The sequence below is a fragment of the Mauremys reevesii genome, linkage group 18, assembly GCF_016161935.1.
Source record: "Mauremys reevesii isolate NIE-2019 linkage group 18, ASM1616193v1, whole genome shotgun sequence".
Classification (NCBI taxonomy): Eukaryota; Metazoa; Chordata; order Testudines; family Geoemydidae; genus Mauremys; species Mauremys reevesii.
Genome location: NC_052640.1, coordinates 10,750,567 through 10,764,927, shown reverse-complemented (window position 1 = coordinate 10,764,927; position 14,361 = coordinate 10,750,567). Strand labels below are relative to the sequence as shown.

General features: G+C 40.0%; 1 protein-coding gene across 1 annotated transcript in view; it reads right to left on the bottom strand.

Annotated features, from left to right (window-relative positions):
* Nucleotides 1–14,361, bottom strand: part of GLT1D1 (glycosyltransferase 1 domain containing 1) — an 86,339-nt gene that overhangs the window by 7,554 nt on the left and 64,424 nt on the right. The window contains exon 11 of the mRNA XM_039505476.1: nt 5,569–5,667. Within this exon, the coding sequence (XP_039361410.1) occupies nt 5,569–5,667 (99 nt within the window). The remainder of the gene's footprint in view (nt 1–5,568; nt 5,668–14,361) is intronic.

Here is a 14,361-nt window from a genome sequence, read left to right as displayed (position 1 = left end):
GCCTAAAACAGCAAGCTGCTCTATTCAATCCTGTCCTGGCAGCAAAACTCAAGTCCTCAAGACTAGAAACAGCCCCAGGGCTAAATGCTGGACATGTGGCCATCACACCTTACAGTAGGAATGGCAAGCACCCACACTGCCACAGGAGGGCAACATGCCCCTGGCTGTAGCTCCACTAATCGGTTCAGAGGAGCCTCCGCTTCTTCCCTGCCTCCCTTACAGGTTAGTGTTGCTGATTCCTGCTGCTCCATTACAGCTAGAACCGCTATTTTGCCTGGGGCTGAAGAGGTTTATATACCCCCCACACACACCCCTTTTTGTGAGCCTTCACAGATGCTGGGCATTCCATAACCCTAAAGCTTAGGCTGCTGAATAATGGTGCATGTCCTCCATTTGAACATGCTTCTGTGATTATTTATGGCCTAAACATGGCCCGCTACTCCTTTATTTCTTAGTTATCCATTTTCCTTTCGGGTCACATTAACTCAGTGTCACATATTCCATAAACTTGCAAATTTGAGTAATGGCAGGAATAAAACATGGCTTTAAAAGAAGGGTGCATAATAACTCAAGCATCAAGGTCAACATGTTTTGTGACTTTTCACTTTTATGTTAACTGCTGCGGCCAGCTGGATATTTCCTTTGTTATATTCCCTTTGTTGTCTATGTATACGGTCATGAGGGCTCAGAATACCCACCAAGGATTAAGTATAATGAGTATAATTAGACAAGAAAAGTTGGCTAATTTCTTTGTAAGCCAGGAGAGGTCACTTTTTTCCACTAAAAAGGGAAGTTTGTGCTTCAAATTATTATTGTTTCATAAATCAACTCAAACCCATTTCATTTAGTTTCCCAACATAAGAAGACGTAAAATAACCACAGACTGTTTCACATACCAGGTACAATAACCCAGCCCCTATGTTATCTAGCTTGCTCCTTTTCAGAGTTACTATTTTGGGGGGAAGGAAATAAAACAAATGTTTTTAACAAAGTAGATCTAGGTTTAAATACACAACTCTGCTACGTCTGCCGCGTATCCGAGGCAATGGAGCAATAAAAGAATAAATCCAGTATATCCGTCAAACAGGCTGGAAAGTCAGTTCCGGGGATTGCAAAGGAGGGCACCTCCTGAGGAAGAGGAAAAGCAGCATGAACAAGAGGCTTATCTGAAAGCTGATTGATGAAGGAGTAGGGCTGTGTAGTAGTTATGTAAGGAGGAAGGACACTTGTAAGAAACTACAATGAAAAAACCCTCACAAGTATACTGGACCTTCAATAAGGCCACCCAGATTGCACCATAATGTGTACTGTGGAAAGGAAAAAATACTAATTGTAAAGAAATAAGACTCAAAACTAGATCCAATTATACTGGCTACCCATCAGCTAAACTGTAGACAGGGAAAGAATGATCTAGGATACTGCTTCAGAATGCAAACACCAGCAGGAACATGACTGAGGGTAGGAGTTAACCTGCACTGGGAATAAACCTTTCTTGGCTGACTAAAATCTGGACAATTCAGATAATGTATTTAACAGATAGCAAGTGGCGTCTTCTGCTTCCTGAACGATCTGAATCAGAATCAGACAGGGATGCAACTACATGTAAACCTTTGTTCTTAAAGGAATTCCAAAGGAATAGCTCTAAACAGTTGGTTCTGACAGACAGCTAATTTAGAAGCAAACTAACTGAGGTTACTGTGGGAAATATTTTATCAAATACTTAAGAGCACGTGAAGTACTCAGAAGAGGGTGAAAAAACATATTGCTTTCCAGCATGTAGGTTGTCCTGCCTCTACTGGCATACTAGGTCCTCTAAGAGGAGACAATGCGAAGTGCTACAAAATGTATTACTGCCATTTCCAACAATACAAACAAGTTTTAGCAACAGGTTGAAATTAGAAGTCTTCTAATTTATCTGAACTCTTTGATCTATTATCCCACTCTTGATTTCATGATATATTATATATGGAGGTTTGAAAAACTGTATTTGATACAGATTGGTGGTGTCAAGAAATATGGGATAATCCTGTAATTGTCACTTTATCTTTAAGATTTAGTGAAACTGATTGGCATTCTGTCAGACACTTCAGGTGAAAGTTATCCAGCAATCCCCTGGCGAAATCAGACTATTAACATGCAAACAAACCTTATTCTGACACATTGTAAACCTTGATACTTCATACAATATTTAACACCAAAGAAATTTTAAAGGAGTGTTATTAAATGTGATACAATTGCTAGTGTACAGGGAAAGGACAGAGATTACTTCACTTTCCAAGATAGGGCACTTGCACAAATATTAATTATCCCAATGTAAATACTACCTAGGAAAATGCTAGTTCATATGGTAATACAAGTTAACACCTTTACTTAGAAGACACTCAGAGATGTAGAACAAGAATATCAGGAAAAAAGGGGTTACTGATCTTAGAGACAGTATTTTGGGGGAGAGCAGCAGAAGACCAGACTGAAATGGGATAGAGAAATTGAGAAGTACAGAACTCTAGAAATAACGACATCATATTTACAGTCTTTCTGTACTTCTGATCGAGTAAAACATTTAAGCATAAGAACAGCCTCACTGAATTCGGTTTAAACACATGTTTAAAGTGAAGTGCTTTGTCACAACTTTATGGTTTTAGGTGAAGGGGTCAGTGCTTAAGTATGGAGAAATGGTCTGAAGTAAACGGGATTCAATAAGGACAAATGCAAAGTACTCCACTTAGGAAGGAACAATCAGTTGCACACATACAAGATGGAAAATGACTGCCTAGAAAGTAGTACTGCGGAAAGGGATCTGGGGGTCATAGTGGACCACAAGCTAATTATGAGTCAACAATGTAACACTGTTGTAAAAAAAAGCAAACATAATTCTGGGCTGTATTAGCAGGAGTCGTGTAAGCAAGATACGAGAAGTAATTCTTCCACTCTACTCTGCGCTGATTAGTCCTCAACTGGAGTATTGTGTCCAGTTCTGGGGGCCACATTTCAGGAAAGATGTAGACAAATTGGAGAAAGTCCAGAGAAGAGCAACAAAAATGATTAGAAAACATGACCTGTGGGGGAGGATTTTAAAAATTGAGTTTGTTTAGTCTGGAAAAGAGAAGACTCAGAGGGGACATGAAACAGTTTTCAAGTACATAAAAGGTTGTTACAGGGGAGGGGAGAAAAATTGTTCTTCTTGACCTCTGAGGATGGGGCAAGAAGTAATGGGCTTAAATGGCAGCAAGGGAGGTTTAGGTTGGACATTAGGAAAAACTTTCTAACTGTCAGGGCGGTTAAGCACTGGAATAAATTGCCTAGGGAGGTTGTGGAATCTCCATCACTGGGGATGGTCTAGATATTACTTAGTCCTGCCATGAGTGCAGGGATTGGACTAGATGACCTTTCGAGGTCCCTTCCTGTCCATGAATCTATACTGTTGTACCATTCATTTTTGTTAATTTGACCTCGACACCCTGGGTCATAGGCCCTGCTCCTGCAAAGATTTATGCGTGTGCGTAACCTGTTTCATGATCAGGGCCTAACTGAAGGTGTGTGGGAGGCATTGTGTGTGTTCCTGCTATTTATTAATACCAGGAAGGTCACCAGTATGAATTTCAATATTAGGCCCCAATCCTGCAACTACATCCATGCTGATGGACCCCCTGGGCCTGTGTGCAACCGCACTGAAGTCAATGGGACTCCATGTGGACATAGTAGCAGAATCAGGGTTTAATTACATAAATAGGTCTAGCTTAGAACAGTTTATGACAGCTCTGCCTCTGCCACCCAGAGAGTAATTAAAAAAACCCAAAGGAAAACAAACTGCCGTAATTAACAAAGATTCGGTTGTGAAAACCATAGAGAACAATGAGTGAATTCTCCAGAGAGACAAATGTTACTTGAAATAATTTTTTCAGTTAAAAAACTAATGAAAATAAAAAGAATCCACCTTCCCAAGACTATACTTAATAGCATGCATTAATCACACACATACAGCAAAGCTGGTAAATGTAATGCATTTCCACTTTGCAAAATGAGCAAATAGTCTGTTTGAGGAAGTTTTATTTTATTTGGGGTTGGATAAAAAACTACCATGTTTAGCTGCTGATTGGTATTAGTAAATTATGGTTTATGTAATAAACAGATTGATTCATACCCCCCTCCGAAAACCCCAAACCATCTCATTAGCTTAACTGGGATATTGTCTGACCTGAAAAAACAATGCTTTTCACATAGAGGAGGAACATGGAGACTTGGAAAACTGTATATTAAAACTCTAATAGATTTTCATCACAGCCACTAATAGGGTACTAGGGTATTAGGTGTTTTAGGAATACACAGTAATAGAGCAATAATCCAATACACTGACATGCCAAACAAATAGAAACTACAGTACAACCTCTCTGTCACACTCATGATGAGAAGAGATTTTTGCAGTTTAAGGAATATCGGCCCAGCCCAACTCCAGTGGGACTTGTATCGGACCCCGGGTGACTATCTAGGGATACCACATTAAACAAATGTCCTGCAGAATAAGTTTGTCTTTCTAATCAAAACATTATCCGGCTCTGTCTTAGATTATGAATTAAAAATATTGGCGTCTATTTCTAATCACTGAGCCTTCCCTCTTCATTATCAAAACTAATGACTGCATGGTGAATAAGCAGGTTTTTGAATTCACAGAGCCTTCATAATAAAATTTTAAAACGTCTTTAGATATAATTAAGCTTGAGTCTAGCCGTTTTAATTGTGAAAGCACTAATTAACTTTTGCCATATTCCTATGGTATTACCGTCTCTGTTTTAATGATGGGGAAAGTGAGGCAGAAAAATTACGTGATTTACTCAAGACTGGAAGGAATTTGTGGCAGAGTCCCTTATGCACACAATGCACCAGGGCAATGGCAGAATGGCAAACCACATTGGATAAAAACCCACCCAAATCAAAGAATCTCTAGGACTTAAATATATACAGAGTTCTCTCCCACACCCACAGAGTGCAAAACATAGTCTTTATTTTCTATGTAACTGTTAACTATTTTCTGCCCTACTGTTATTCATGACCTACTAATTCTTTATATTAACATTATCTATAATCCCAGCAATGACCATATTATCCTAAACTTTGGACTCACAGCCCGTTTTGATTTTGTGATCCACTGTTTCTACAATATATGTTCACATTTCAGCGAGTGCTTGAAGGGAAATATGACATCTGCACAACATCTATTCTAGGGTTTGCCTAAGAAACCTCCAAAACTAAATTAAAGCAGCTAAGAGCTCGACGGAAGTGCATTCAAGCAACTGGCAGATTCTTAAAGCTAGAAAGAAGCATTCAGTCAGGCCGACCCCCCCCCCCCCCCCAGCATTCAGTGAACCTCAAAGACAGCATGAGATAGCAACAGCACTTCAGTAAAAGCAGGGCAGGCTTGTAGGTTTTTTAAGAGAATGAGAGTATAACCGCTGAAAGTTACCACAAGCAGAGCACCGAGACACGAGCAGTTCATGGAAAAGAAAAATAATTTTTGGAAAGGGTTGTTTTGTTATGCTCTGGTTTTTATTTGATTTTTGTTGTTCTTGTTACCTGGGGATCTGTAAATAATAGTCCTGTTACTTTGTGTTGTATTATTGCTGCGTTCCCAGGAATGTTCCTCGCCAGCACTGGAACATCTAAATCCATTGCCTAAAGAATGTGGAGAAAAAAGATTTTGTTAGTTAGGGTTCATTTTAAGAGGAGTTTGTGGTGAGAAATAAGAATAGCCATAGTAAGAAACCTGCCGCAAAAACTGCCCCTTCCTACCCCCCACCCCCAAGTAAAAAAAGTAAAACCCAAAAGAGGGTTCCAAGCATGGAGGGCAGCTGGCATAAGCTAATTCAGCCTGTAACAGTAATTTGTATCAGATTCCTCCAGTTCTTTCTAACTTTATTTTTATTGTTTTTATATAAAATATAAACTCATAATGAAAAAAATAATACTTCCATTCACACAATATAAGTAGCCTATAAATAAAATAAATTCACTGTTCATTGTTTGCAAAACCTGGAAAGAAACAAACCACAAACCAAATCCTGAACCTGCAGAGATCATGCAGGGCATCAATTATTAAAGTGAGTGCATGGATAAATAAGTGAGAACATAACCTATGACTATTGGGGGGCTAATATGTACTAAACTGCAAAAGTATGCGATAGTTTCATGTGTCACCAGACCTCCTCAGATTTCTTCTAAGCATTTCTATTAGACAGAGTCATTTTTTCCATTAATGCAGTAGTAGAGATCTCACTAAGTAGGCCTGTGTATGAGGGAGGAATTGCAGATTTTCTCAAAATAACTCTTTTGGCCACTAAAATAGTTACTGCAATCCAGGAGTTTTTGTGGGGAAAAATCTGGCCCATTCCCTCAACACCCACAGAGTCCCCAAGGCCAGGCTTTTGAGAAGTCAGGTAGCATGTTGCAGAAGCAGAAATGCCCTCCCCTTATGTGGCTGCAGACTCCCTTCTATATACGCATACATGGGGGTGCATGTAGCCTCAAGACGGTTCTCATATCATTTCAGGCTGTCTGTAGATTCAGGAGCATAGATATAGCACTGCATCGGTTCACTTCCAGTAAATCGTCTCCATTATAAAGAGAAAGACTAGAAACTTTGGAACGCAAGTTTAAGTGTGCAGAAACCAGTGTGTAAGCCCCAGTCACCCCATCCCTGCCCACCGCCTACTCATGCATTTGTCAAGCCCTGATGTGAAATTTTAATTACCATTCCTGGATTTGGAAATCTTGAAATTCACAAACCCTGAATGTATAATGGCTCGTCTTGTACAATTATCACAGTGTCAAACAGAAAGAAATTCACTCTCCAAAATGTTCAATCCATTTCATACTGATTCACTGTCACTTTGGAGAGAACACATTTTTAATTACTGTCATTACAGTCTCTGATGGGGAGCAATTTTCCTTCAGCATAAGTAGCATGGGAAAAAAAGCTAAGGGGTAGGGGAAGAAATGAGGAAGACGAACACTTCTTTTGTTTTTGAATCTGGACAAGACTTGATACCCCAACCACTAGCATACAACGCCAAGTGCGAGTTAAGGGTAAAGGAATGCATAGCGTAGCAACATGCATTCACAGTTTAAAATATCCAAGGTAAACATAGTTTACACTGTACCACTGTAGAGAAATTTGCCCTACACATACAAATCCCATTGTCCTCTTGATGCTAACATGCTTTTCAGCAGATAGCTCTAAAAATAATATTAATAATCCTTAATGACATACCTCTTCTAGCCTATATACCAGAAATAGTGGGTCAACTGGAGGTAATTCAGAGCAACAGATTGATGAGAAGAAATTAAATGGTCTAATTAGCTTGGATAAATGAGTAAGGACCAGATTTATGTAGGGATTTAGGCACCTAGAGATGCAAAAAGGAGTCTAGAGCGATTTTTAAAAGTGAAAGTCAATGGGAGGCGCAGGCACCTAGCCCACTTAAGTGCTTTTGAAAATCTACAGCATTAGGTGCCTAAATACCTTTGTAAATCTGGTCCTAAGCACATACGTATGTATGGTGGGGGATATGACAACTGTCTCCAGATATGTGAACCAGGTAACCACTAGAGATGGGCTCAAGACACTGATTCAGGCCTAGATTGTCTAATGCCTCTGTTTTTTTATGCTGTGGCCCTCAAGGACAGGATTCAGAAGTAAGGGACTACAGGCTGCCGCTTCTTTCAGACAACCACCTCGGCAATTAACATTTTGGAAGACGGGAGGGAAAGCTAGCGTGATGGCAATTCCCGAAAAGCTTCCTATCCCCCTGAGGATGACAAGGCCTTAGGGAACATTGCTTTCCCACTGGGTTAGAACAGAACAAGTATCAAAAGCACTATCAACTTCCAGACAGGCTCAGAGTGAAATATGGTGGGCTCTAGAATGAAATGATGGGTTCCCTGTCTGAACTAGCTTAGTGACAGGAAAAATCCTCTCTCTGAAAGCACCACCACAAGAGCAATATGACTAGGTGACAATGGACATATTATAAAAAAATATATTTTTATATAACTCTTAGGGTCCAGTTCTGCACTGACTTACGCCCCATGGATTTCAGTGGGGAGATATGCACAACACAGTACTTGGCTCTCTGAATTTTATATTTCTCCTTCACTTTAAAAAAATGCTGTGGTACTTCAAAACTGGCTACTTCGTGTAGAATTTTTCATATTAACAAGGCTATCCTGGATGCTCTATCCAAGTGAAAAAGAGCGTTAGTCAAAGAAATTATCCTTTTTTTTCAGAATTCCTCTCGGTGCTCCAGAATGGGCTGTTGTAACTGTCTGCTATCCACTCAAGTAAATTAGATAGACTGAACAAAAGGACATCACACACCACTTGATACATGAATAATGATGAACAACTCAATTTACTAGTGCCCCATCTCAATTCTGCCTTAGGTTGAGTTTAGTGTTGGGGCCTGGTACATTTATTACAATATTGCTGCACCTCCGTCTGGGCGAGTGTGTTCCCACATTATTATGCACTTTGTCATAGCACATTTATTCATTTTTTGTCTCTGAATGCCACACAGACTGCAGCTCATTAAAAGTGGCCACAAAGGCCCAGATCCTCAAAGGTATTTAGGCATCTAACTTCTATTGAAATCAAAGGGATATAGGCAACTACAAATTTTTGAGGATTTGCACTTTAGTTTTTATTTCATTTCTGAACCCAGTGGAGAAAGAGCGTGATGTTCTTGCTAGCTGGAGATTGAGGACGATTAAACGTAACATCTGAAAAACTCTGAGGCCTGGAATCACATAGGTATTGATGAATTACAACCACTGAAAGATAGAACAGATGGCCAACTGGATAAGACAAGAGTTGGCCTCGCACCAGCCAGTCTTACACAAATGGATGGTGCTGTAAATAATTACTGCATCAAGTAGCCTTGAATTTAATTTAGATGCTTACTCTATTTTTAAGCAGTAAAAAGAATCATAGACTCATAGACTTTAAGGTCAGAAGGGACCATTATGATCATCTAATCTGACCTCCTGCACAATGCAGGCCACAGAATCTCACCCACCCACTTCTATAACAAACCCCTAACCTATGTCTGAGTTATTGAAGTCCTCAAATTGTGGTTTGAAGACCTCAAGCTGCAGAGAATCCTCCAGCAAGTGACCCGTGCCCCATGCTGCAGAGGAAGGAGAAAAACCTCCAGGGCCTCTGCCAATCTGCCCCAGAGGAAAATTCCTTCCCGACCCCAAATATGGTGGTATTGCTGAAAATATATATATAATTTACTGACTTGGGCCCTGCCAATAACAAGTTAACGTAAGAGTTTATTCTAGTGGCCCACTGTTTTGTTACCTTATCCTGACTGCAAATGTGTTTAAGAGTAATTTGAGAAGGATACAGGGTGTAAAGTTACTTTTTCAAGCATGGTACACAGTATGCATTTCTAATTAGCAATGCTAAGTCTGGAGGAGGGAATTGCAGTTTTTATTCACTGTGTGGTCTTTTTTGGAGTGTCCTTCATTTTCTGCCTTATAGCCCTTTCTGTTTGTGTCATTCTGGTATCCCCTCACTTTTTACCTCCTGTCCTGCAGCTTAATTTTTTCTTCCTTGGCTTTCTGGGAGTTGTTCTGAGACACCAGGTCTGGGCTTCACATGATGGCTGAGATTGGATTTTGCACCGCAATACAGTGTATTGTATATTAGAGGGTGGACACCCAGTGATTCCTCCATTTCCGTGTTGTTTTCTTTAGTTGGTTCGTTGCTTTGGGGTTTTTTAATTCCAGCAGGATCTCATGATTTTTACAACAGTTTACATAAATTTTAGAGTGGAGGAAAGGTGCTGTGGTGAAAGGTTGTTAGAGTCAAAATCTTTCATTCAGCCATTACGCAGCAAGTTACTATATGGATAGTGATAGTAATCAATTCCCTGCACCCGCCCAACAATGTTTTATTTCTGATTTATAAGAGGTCAAAGATCATCTTCTAAGCCCACACATTGCTTGTCCCTTCTTCCGTGACTGTTAAGAAGAAAAGGTGGCAATTGTGACATTTTTGTGTGTGATCTGGATGCTAAAAACAGGTCTTAGATGACTAAATCAAACAATCAGATGGTAATGATTTCTGGTCACTTCAAACCAGAGCTAGATTTGAACCAGACATGATTTTATAGTTTGTAGGAACAACTGATGACTCATGAATAAACTTAAGCATGTGCATAAGCATTTAAAGGATATATGGAGGGGAGGGATAGCTCAGTGGTTTGAGCATTGGCCTGCTAAACCCAGGGTTGTGAGTTCAATCCTTGAGGGGGCCACTTAGGGATCTGGGGCAAAAATTGGCCCTGCTAGTGAAGGCAGGGGGCTGGACTCAATGACCTTTCAAGGTCCCTTTCAGTTCTAGGAGACTGGTATATCTCCTATTTAAAAAAAAAAAAAAAAATGACCTCACTACATTTTAAATTTCCCAGTTGACAGGAATTTGGTTTCTAAACCCCAGCATGTTTGTTCCATCTCTGATCAAAACATTTTTAGTTTTATTTGTCTTGTTAATAAAACAAGACCTTGACAGATGGCTCTTCCTATTGGCCACGTCAGGTAGCCAGTTTGCCTAATTAAACTGAGACTTCTTTCAAGAGAGATGTTTTTAAGGGAGGTGGTTCCACTGAACCATCAAATCCTATTGTGTAATTATCCAAAGGGAATTAATACAAAACCAAAATCATTCTAAATTTATAACAGGCACTAGGTGGTTCAAGGGTCAATGTCACTAAAAATGCTAGCCTCATGCAGTTTCTTAATGGAAAACAAAGGACCTGATTCTTCTCTCATTGAGGTCAATGAAAGACTGTCATCAATTCTAAACTGGACTGAGCTTCCTACTGTCTTTAAAGTGAGCTAACAAATAAAAGTTACCACCCATACAGGTATTTATATGGCCTTCATTATTGTAATATCTGGGCACATCATAATCATTAGTGGATTTTAGTCTCCCAACTCCTCTGTGAGCTATTATTCCCATTTTATAGATGAAGAATGAGATTAAGTGACTTGACCAAGGTCATACATGAAATCTGTGACTGAGCCAAAAACTGGACCCAGATCTCTTGAATCCCAATCCAGTGCACGATCCATTAATCATCTTTCCTATACAGTTTGGGACTCCAGCTCGGTAACTTATTTGATGCGAGCGTGACCCAGCATGCTCAGACTTTTGAAGGGGACTAGCGCTGTATCACTGTCACATGGCCTCCAGGGTCAGCTCAGGTTATGTTAGCACACTCCAAAAATGGATGTGCCCATAGAATCAGACAAGCACGGGACTGGACTGGAAGGGACCTCCAGAGGTCTTCTAGTCCAGTCCCCTGCACTAAGGCAGGATAAAAGCCATCTGTCTTCATTCAGCAGTTGACCCAGTGCTGGTTTCATAGAATCATAGAAGATGAGGTTGAAAGAGACCTCAGGTGGTCATCCAGTCCAACCCCCTGCTCAAAGCAGGACCAACCCCAACTAAATCAGTTTATGAGTGGTGGAAGGAAATGGAGTCTCCTTGTGGCTTCAAGTCCCCTGCTCTCAGAGAAAGTACAAGCCCTGAAGGAGCTATTGATTTTTGAAAAATACTTAGCTGTGACATCTTCATAACTCTTTACAGTTGTTCATTCTAACATAGTCCCTAATAAGGTTTGAGTAAGTAGAGTGCTACCATAGTAAGTCAACATTTACCAACAGATATCACTCACGGAGATAGGTAAAGGTTCTCTCCATTACTCCTGAATGGTAACTGGGGCTGACTTTAATAGCAGCACTGTGGAGACAGTAAAGAGAGGTTAATGGCCTGACTTTCAGAAATGCTGAGCGCCTTCTCTGGGGAGAGCTGGAGATCAAAAACAAATGTGAATTGTGAGTTCTCAGCACTTCTCAGGCGGTAAGTCACTTGTCCAAAGCCCAAGAGGGAGCCATTGTCAAAGCAGGGATTATTACTCAGGAGTTCCTGACACCAGTGACATTCTCAGGCCATTAGACAACGCGTCTTGTTATGAGAATATGTTATACAGTATTCACAGTCAAGTGAATTGGACTCAATAGCCAGGGCCATTTTCAAGCCTCCACTATTAGATCCTATTTATCCCAACTGTAAATTATCAGGTAGCATTTTCTTAACACAAAGAAAACTTTGGTAAAATAATATATATAAAGAAATTTGGTGGAGGCAGAAATAGTTGCAGATGCTGCCTTATTTTATCTCCAGAATAGGAAGCAAAATAAACATATTCTGCATCAACATACATAAGAAGAAGAGGCCAACGTAAAACAATCCAGAGTCATAACAAGCTCAGTTTGGAAGATTTGGAAGTAGATGCATTTTTTAATGCATGATTACGCATGAACACAAGCCAAAATTGGCTACATCCCATCAATACAATGATGGAAAATGGGTGGAATGATACCTCTTTAAATAGCATCATGTACAAGAAAAATGACACGCAAACTACCATGGGTCAATTCTTGCACCTAGAGAAGGGGAGTTTCATCTTTCACTTCAATTACTTCACAGGTTATTTGAGCGTATTTAGCAACTACAAAAATAGAAGACTAGCCCTCCATTTTCAGTGTAGTGAGACTCTGAAAATAGCTTTAAGTGGCTTAAACTACAAACACTACTAAACTGGGCCATGTCTAGTAGCTACCCACACCAAATGAGGGTAGAGAAATAATACCAAAGGATCTACTGTATGAGTAGGAAATAAAATGAAATTCAATACAGAGAAATGTAGATGAAAGCCTCTGGGGGATTATGTATCCCAAATACAATTTTTCAATGGGAGGCAAACACCCAGAAAGAAAGAAATTAACACTGTGAGTGACTGAGTGAGATGTGTGATAAAGGCAACGTGCACTGGTGCAAGGAGTGCTCCTTTGGCTTAGTAGCTTTGTGGGGTTTAGTGTACGGACAGGGTAATAAATGGGAAGCCATTTACTGTTCTATTTATATGCTGGTTTTCAAGGAGAATAGAGGTTTTGTGGCAGCCCTACACCTTGAAACTTACTCACTGAAGCTATGTAACAGAAATTTAGACTAAGGCAGGTTTCCCCTTGAAGTGCTGCTTGACTCTTTCGTAGTACAGTTATGAAAAGCTGCATATAGAGTAGTGATAGTCTATCTCTCTCACACAAACCTTCATCAGAATCCTGCTGATAACTGATTTAGTCTTTCAGGCATCAGAACGAAACCTTGTCAGAACTGTGGCTTCAACAAAGCAGAGCTGAAATCAATAATCCCTGAACTGAGGTCAACAGTTTCTTTCAAGTAAATTCACACTGACTTACATTTTTCACTCAACAAACACTTGTTAAAATACTAACCTGCCTGCTAGGCCAGATTGTTCCCTCCCACATTAAAACCTAAGGGAGGGGACTGGAAATCTTAGTCAGAAGATCCTTGTGGAGATTATTACAAATATTCCACCCCCGTGGAAAAGTTATTCCTACCCCCAGCAGAATCAGTTCTGTGGGAGACCCATGGAGATCTTATATCCCCACATTGGTTCTGTTCTCCCCCTCCCTCACCAGATAAATCAGGTCGAGTGTTGGTCATTTCTTGGATGAGAGACCTTTAAGGGAACATGCAAGTGCTGCAGGAGGTAGTAGTGGTAGTGGTGGTGACTTGACAGGTCACACTCATTCCTCTGATTTAGTACTGAACCACTGCCCTGGCATGATGCTCGGAGTTACTGTGCTGCTATTTTCTGGAGGAGATCTAAAACCGAGTTCCAAACCACTTCAGAAATTAAAGATCTCAAAGCACTTTATATGTTAACTCTACACCCTGGAAAATTCAAATTCCGATGATAATATTCTACCTAGTTAACTTCTCTATATAATTTCAGTTGGATGTGGTTGGTATTCCTTGATTCTTCTTAGATCTCAAATTAGAGATAAGATGCTGTTGGTATACTCCAGCTATTCTCAACAATTGGTGAACATTAAAAAAAAAATGCAGCAATGAAAACTTTGGAAGCATCATAGCCTTCTTTAGCCCTCGCCCAAATGCAATACTGCTTCTGGACTTAATAGGTCGCCGAATAAGAACATAATGTTGCTGTGTGCAGTCAAACAGTGTCTGCCTTCCACCCTAGAGGTGGCTGCAGTTCAGTGATGAGTGACATACTCCCTATCTAACATTTATCTACCTTGCAGAGGTCTTATGAAGCATAATTAGTTAATATTTATGAAGAACTGTCATACGTACAGATGAAAAACATTTTAGATGTGAAAACTGCCGTCATTCGTTAGGAAGAGCAATAGGAGTGTCATTATTATTATTATTACTAGTAGTAAAAATAATGTGGTAGCACCTACGAATGT